A 6824-nucleotide genomic window follows, 5' to 3' on the forward strand; every position below is an offset into this window, starting at 1 on the left:
GAGTCACTCTACGCATAGACAGTGGGAAAAAATGAAATCGTCGATTAACAAGATGTTTCCCCATTTAACCTTTCACCCTAAATGAATTTGGCAAATACCTGTTTACAGGGTTCTCTTGAATGATCGAGAGTGATACTCAGATACTTTTTTTTATTATATATTGAAAGCAGCCCGACCTATTAACACACAGCAAGAGAAAAGGACATGAAAGCGCCCAGGAACCACACAGACTGCGCTGAGTCGATATAATTATCTAATAGCATAATTCCCCTACCTGGCCAATAGAAATATAGAGATTCAGTCCGAACAAGGTCCCTGGATGCGAGGCAGCAACTAAACCAAGGAACGACCAGACACTAAGGGAGACTGCGCACTTTTCATTCCATGCCGATTTAAATTTTGTTGTTTTTTGGAATCATTTTTTTAACCCCCCCTCCCCCCCCCTCCCTCCCCTCTAATCCTGCGTTACTGTTATATATTGTGCGATGCGGAGTAAATTTAAAGAAGGTTGCCACGTGAGCTGGAGAAAATTCAAAGAGCAGATTGGAAATCCACGCTTGCAAATCTGCTTCCGCAAAAGTTTCGCTTCTGTCTTTTTGCAGGAAGTGTTTATGTGCAAGAACCTCCGGCAGTTCCAGTTGGGGTTTCGTCACGGGTGCCTGCCGACCATCTCTTCCTTGCCGGACGGTGGAAGTGTGAGCGGCCGGCGAGGTTTTATTCACCCGGTGCTCTGCTCCATTCCGTACGGACGGAATCCGCCTCTCCGGGTTTAAAGAGCAATTGACGCACTTAAGAGTCTCCCCTCAACCTCAAGGCGAGTAATAGCGACCAATCATCAAGCCATTACAGGGCTTCAGTGGAAGCTGTTTATGTGATATCAGCACTAATTAGCTCATGAACTAACAAGTCGTTTGCACAACTTTCCAGCCGTGTGATAAAGTGACCGCATAGATGGATTGTTCCTGGACTATGTGGCCACCTCGCTTCTAAAGTGTTCGCGGACCAACTTTTAATGTACTCTTCCTCAATCTCAGCAGTAATACTTTTCTTTTGGGGGGGAGCATCGCACAACCGCCCATTTCTCTCTCTCTCTCTCTCTTGCACTGAGGATATACTGACTGGCAAAACCATGTTCCAGCCAACACCTAAGCGGTGTTTTACCATTGAATCTCTAGTAGCCAAGGACAGTCCACTGCCTGCTTCGAGATCAGAGGAACCTATAAGGCCAGCCGCCCTCAGCTATGCGAACTCTAGCCCTGTGAATCCATTCCTGAACGGCTTCCACACCAGCGGCAGGGCGATCTACTCCAACCCGGAGCTGATGTTCGCTGACGCGGTCTCTCATCAAACCAACACGGCAGTACCGGTTCACCCAGTCCCTCCACATGCTTTAGCAGCGCACCCTCTTCAATCGTCCCATTCTCCACATCCCTTATTTGCATCGCAACAAAGAGATCCTTCGAGTTTCTATCCATGGCTAATACACAGGTACAGATATCTGGGACACAGGTTTCAAGGTACGTCTGATTTTAAAGAACTGAGTTTGTTGTTGATTTTTTTTTTCGTTCACATGCCGTCGTTATGTTGCACAGCAATTTCCTGCCTCCCCCCGCTACCCCGTGACAGATTCTATATTTACGGTTTCTCCGTAGCGCAGCACTTTAATTGTAGTCTTTAGTGAAGGAGACCGAAAGTTTGACGCAGGAGTTTGCTGTCGGGCCCTTTTCCATAGCTCGGCGGAATAACTGCCCTGCTTTGAAAGTTGCAGAGAGGGGGACGATCCTGGTTGTAAATGCCGAAGATTCAGAGGCCGTACATGGCAAGCAGAGAAGCAGTCGGTGCAGCAGCGGGTACATAGGTAGGGAATTGAAATTGTTGGCGTATGTACTGGTTGCTAGATTTAGCCATGGGCGGCAGCGTTTGCAACACTCGGCAATGTACTGCAGCGAATTCGCGCCGACTGTAGAAACACACTCGCGGGCGATTTTCATTTCGTTTCTGAGTCAGTCTCATGACTAAATATTGAAGGGCCGGGACCCGACGGCGAAGTCTATACAGCGCTTGCAGTCTGGACAAAAATGCGGATTTCCATAAGTCTGGCGGAATCGCCATTCTTGCATTTTTCCCCCTCTGCATGTGCCCTCACATCCAAGTGAATTATATATATATTTTTTTTAAACGGTCTGTTGTACCAAGTGGAATTGAGATGTGTGAGTTAGAAGAGTTATTGCATTATTTTTCAGGTTGAACGATCCTTAACGCAAATAAATGCATTTGAGAGTAAACTCATTATTTTCATCGGTTTTTAGTTTTTTTGTCTTTCGTGGAGCAGGTTAATGAGTTAGTCTTGATATAGTGGATAATAACTGACAACTATATCTTACCGTTGAGATTTGGTTGTGTTGTGATAAATATATCTTGTATTTTGGACTGTCTGTATTCGTTCGGATACACTGACAGTGGTGTATAATGCCCGCTCGATGGATTCAAATATGTTTATTTGAAGGATGTTATATTAAACGAATTCAACAAAATTAAATCGAAGTGCAATTTTAAAACATTGGAAAGGTAGCGGCTATATCCTTTACGCTTCAAAGTTTACATTGCGGTTTTGAAGCAAATAATTTCGCTGCACACTGGACTCTGGAAACTATAAATGACTTTCAAAACTGCTATTCAGCAGCACGATTCAGTGACACTCAGAAACCACCGAACCCTCTTGTTGATTTCCAATTCCAATTCCAATTTTATGATTCTCAGGAAACGAGACGAGTCCGGAAAGCTTTTTATTGCACAATGCGCTCGCCAGGAAGCCCAAACGCATCCGCACGGCCTTCTCACCGTCTCAGCTGCTGAGACTCGAGCACGCCTTTGAGAAAAATCACTATGTGGTGGGCGCAGAGAGGAAACAACTGGCCCACAGTCTCAGTTTAACAGAAACTCAGGTGAGAAAACACGATAATTGCCTGCAAAATTCTTCGGTTCGGTCGAATGGTTGCGTGGACGAGTATATTTTTCAGTATGAACTGACCATGTCTGTACTCGTAATATGGAAACTAAACCTGGTTCTAAACACGCAGTGGCAGTCGTTTTTTAATGTATCAGGATTCAGAGAGTTTTCACTGAATTTTTAATACATTTTTAACGGGTTGCTTTATAAGTGAATGGAGATTTATTTAAAACTCGACTGAAACCACGCAAGAATGGCGTTCTGATCAAGTAGATTTGTACACGTTACATTCTGACAATTCCAGGCGCTATTCTGCAACGGTTTGCTGATTTTTAATTTCCCTAAATTGCTCATTGAAATATTTATCAAAATAATGAGGGGAGAATTATGCAATTTTCACGGCGTTGATCACATACAATTAACGTTTAGTGCCAATAGGTGATGTTTAGAGATGAACATTGCCATTCATCTATCTGGCCGAGCTCCGCGCTGCTGCTGATTGTAGTCGCGAATATTAAGAGCCGCTTATTTTGCCCTTTGGGTTTTGTTTGACATCCATGATGTTTGGGATCCTCGGTGCTGCCACTTAAGAAAAAAAAGGAGTCGCCGAGAAGTACTGATGACATCTGACATTTCACGTCCCGTTGAATATTTGCACCCGATCATTTCTGTCAGCAAGCTCTTTGCAGTCCCGAAATCTTAATGACAATTGAAAAGTGGAGTGTGCGCAGGTACAACATAAAGAAGATGCAAGAGATTTGTGTAGGAAATAGGACGAACGCGGGCTCACATTCTGTAAATGTCTGTGGATAAGCTTCATTTTTAGAAAGCTTTGTGCTTTTCAAAATCGTCACGGGCAAAACATTGAGCAGGAACAAATAGGTGGCCTTCTCCATTTGTTCGTCGAACAAGGGAGCGGTCAGGCTTAATTTCCTATTTAATGTGTTCTTTAAGGTGGCTTTGTGTGACGGCGAATCGATGCTGGCTGGGTGCTTTTGTCTGGGTGGCGGGCATGGCCTGAACAAACGAGATCCTTTTGGAGACCAATAGCCTCCCCCTCAATTAGGGAAGAGAGAGAGAGAGAGAGAGAGAGAGAATGTTGTTTTGCATGCTTAGACGAACGGGCAAGTGATTTCCAGCGCAAACCCGTGTGTGTGTTTGAGTGCTTTATATACAAGCACACTGAGACACCGGTGTACCAATCTCTTAATTAACCTGGTATCTTAACGTTCTGAATTTCAAATAATATCTCCGAAAAGTACGCATCACCTGTGCGCTTGCTAAGGCAATGTAAGATGGATATAATCCCGTTCCTAAATTTTAATACACTGCCGTTAATGCGAGGTTTATATCGATTTTAAAATACAAACTTGGGGAAATTGCAGACATAATAATCATGGGCACCCGTTTTAAAGTGGAAGCATTGATCTTGTGAAACTGATCGTGAAACGGCTGTGTGTGTGTGTGTGTGTGTGTGTGTGTTGTTTACTGCGGAGTGCAGCCCTCTTCGCTCGGTGACACTTGTGTACAACTTGGCCACATCGCAGTCGTTGAGTTGAGATGTTCGAGTTGGAAAACTGGAAGGAGAATTCGAATTGTTTTGATTTTTTGATTTTTCTTTTTTGCCAACTAATTTGCAGTCAGTGGGCGCCCTACAACATGGGAGGCGAGAGTGCAAACAATACAAGTGTTTGTCCGAAAATTCTATTGCTGTAAAAACGCATGAATGTAATGGGGTGGAGATGGCAGTGGGTTTGGTGGGGGTTAGAAAAGGAAAGGGTGGAAGGTCAGCAGAATAGGTTCACAGTTCGCACTGGAGGATGGCGTCTTTTAGCCTTTATTTTATATAATTAAATTAACACAATTTAAACATTCTCCTCAAAACTTCCCCGAGCTAATAGTTACAGTAGAAAATTCGTGCATAATATTATTGCAGATTATTTTTTAATACGCTGCCTAGAACATATTTGTTTTCTTTCAAGTTTTATTTGGACATATATATTTATTAATATGTAAAATGACAACAAATCTCTAACCGATGGACCCTGAAAAATCCCAAGGTCAGTCGTAATCAAAGATGACGTGTTTTTATTGAATCGCACAATATGATTCAGGCCCCGCTGAAATGTGTATGCGAATATCATTCACTGTTTTATTGTCCAATTTTAATGACTAATTCAATAGAAACTTTTGAAACTTTTTTTCAGGTAAAAGTGTGGTTCCAGAATAGAAGAACGAAATTTAAACGGCAGAAGTTGGAGGAGGAAGGGACAGATGCACAACAGAAGAAAAAGGGGACCCATCATGTCAATCGTTGGAGACTTGCGACCAAACAGCCGAGCCCTGAGGAGATCGATGTCACCTCGGACGATTAGAACTGCAAAACAAAAACAAAAAATATGTCAAACTATAGTGTTACTTTCAAAAACAGCAAGAGTTGCTGTTGTAGAAAAGGGGAAATAAAAACACTTCATCCAAAATGCAATTCCTATGTCGAGACAGCTGGGGTAAGAAGTCCAAGAGGTGGCACTGCGCGTACCGTAAACTGTTCAGAGGCAGCGATCAATCAACTCCGGACAAGAAGGTTGACAAGCGGACTTCTCCATTTTATTGTAAGGCAGTTCGCTTTCACGCGTACTTCCAATCCAATTCCGGACTTTTTGCACTTCCGAATTCAAATTATAAAGAACTGAATGGAACAAAAATCGAAAACCCACACCTGTTTCACAAACTTGAATTGCATGTGAGCCGCTCATGAAAAAGATGGATTACTATAAATACAAAAAATGCGGGACTTTTTTTTTTCTTATTTGCTTTGAGAGAGGTTCTGTCAGCTGTGTGCTTTTTACAGAAAAATTGCTGTTTAAAAAAAAACTCCTGTTAAATAATTATACCTTCCGGCGTCGACGTGATTGTGATACGGCTTTGAGGTAGAAAGAAGTGCTGCGTTTTTGATGTTCACCAAACCAATAAAGAAAGTTAGAAATCTTCCGATTAAAAAAAAAAGACCAGAATTTTGGTCCTTCATTTAAGATAAGAAAAGGGTTTTTTTTTTCAATTAAAAGAGAATTCCGGAGTTTTCTTTGTTCATCATTTTGAAGTGAAAACAGAATTCCCGTGAGGTGACATGGTTTGGCTGAACTTGCTTGCAAGTTGCCACAACAGGACTAGGAGTAAAAGTCATTGGCTATCTCTGGGCGGCTGTGGGTCAACAAAGCACTGAGCTTGTTATTCCGTGTTTATTGCGACACGAAAGTGAAAGATGTCTCTGCAATGTCTTCTATCGAATGTAAATAATTGTGTTTGTTGAGTTTGTTGCAATTCTAATACATTATACTTCCAAGAAGTATGTCATTGTCATATTTTGTCAATAAAGATTTATCCATTTGCTGCTCAGAGTAATCAAAGTAGTGAGGCATCTATGGGGTTTTTTCAAATATGAAAAATCAAAATGACCTATCTCCGGTTCATAATATTGGTTGTTTTTGTTACCTCCTATAATTCAATAATTGATATTATTGAATCAATTAATCCTTCGAATTCACAATTTTTTTAAAGCCATGTCAGAACGCGATCTTTCCTCCCAACCAATTGAGTTCGCAAAGATACAGTCCCTACTATGCATTGTATTACTAAATATTATATTAAGGGGCCGGTAATGACGGCTGATACTGCATAACTATTTATTATTATTTTTATTTGCGTGAGTTTTGAAATGGAATGGTATATTTTATATATAAAAATTGAAGGTGTCTCCCGCGATTAAGTTATTAAACAAATGTCTACGTGATTGGGCGGAATCCAAATCTTCATTGTTTTGACGTTTTTCCACTCGTGCTTTTTTCATCATTTCGGGAGATAGAGATGCACAAAC

At 41.7% G+C, this 6824-nt stretch overlaps 1 protein-coding gene across 2 annotated transcripts; it reads left to right on the forward strand.

The window, feature by feature from the left end:
- The first annotated feature begins 636 nt into the window (after nucleotides 1–636).
- On the forward strand, nucleotides 637–6359 carry emx2 (empty spiracles homeobox 2). Of its 2 annotated transcripts, XM_033033958.1 has the most exons (3): nucleotides 835–1517; nucleotides 2761–2945; nucleotides 5158–6359. In XM_033033958.1, exons 1-3 carry the CDS (start codon nucleotides 1013–1015, stop codon nucleotides 5323–5325), a joined length of 858 nt encoding a protein of 285 aa, XP_032889849.1. In that variant the 5' UTR covers nucleotides 835–1012; the 3' UTR covers nucleotides 5326–6359. The 2 variants fall into 2 exon arrangements, with proteins under 2 accessions (XP_032889851.1, XP_032889849.1); XM_033033960.1 differs by lacking the exon at nucleotides 2761–2945 and having other exon boundaries at nucleotides 637–1517; nucleotides 5158–5232.
- Nucleotides 6360–6824: the final 465 nt, after the last annotated feature.

Source organism: Amblyraja radiata, chromosome 15 (assembly GCF_010909765.2).
Source record: "Amblyraja radiata isolate CabotCenter1 chromosome 15, sAmbRad1.1.pri, whole genome shotgun sequence".
Taxonomy (NCBI): domain Eukaryota; kingdom Metazoa; phylum Chordata; class Chondrichthyes; order Rajiformes; family Rajidae; genus Amblyraja; species Amblyraja radiata.

Bases quoted from the DNA above. Each gene is read 5' to 3' on its own strand.
- emx2 (XM_033033958.1), top strand. From the start codon at position 1,013: ATGTACTCTTCCTCAATCTCAGCAGTAATACTTTTCTTTTGGGGGGGA. The intron at 1,518-2,760 runs GTACGTCTGATT...TATGATTCTCAG, and splicing joins TCTGGGACACAGGTTTCAAG to GAAACGAGACGAGTCCGGAA. The intron at 2,946-5,157 runs GTGAGAAAACAC...ACTTTTTTTCAG, and splicing joins TCAGTTTAACAGAAACTCAG to GTAAAAGTGTGGTTCCAGAA.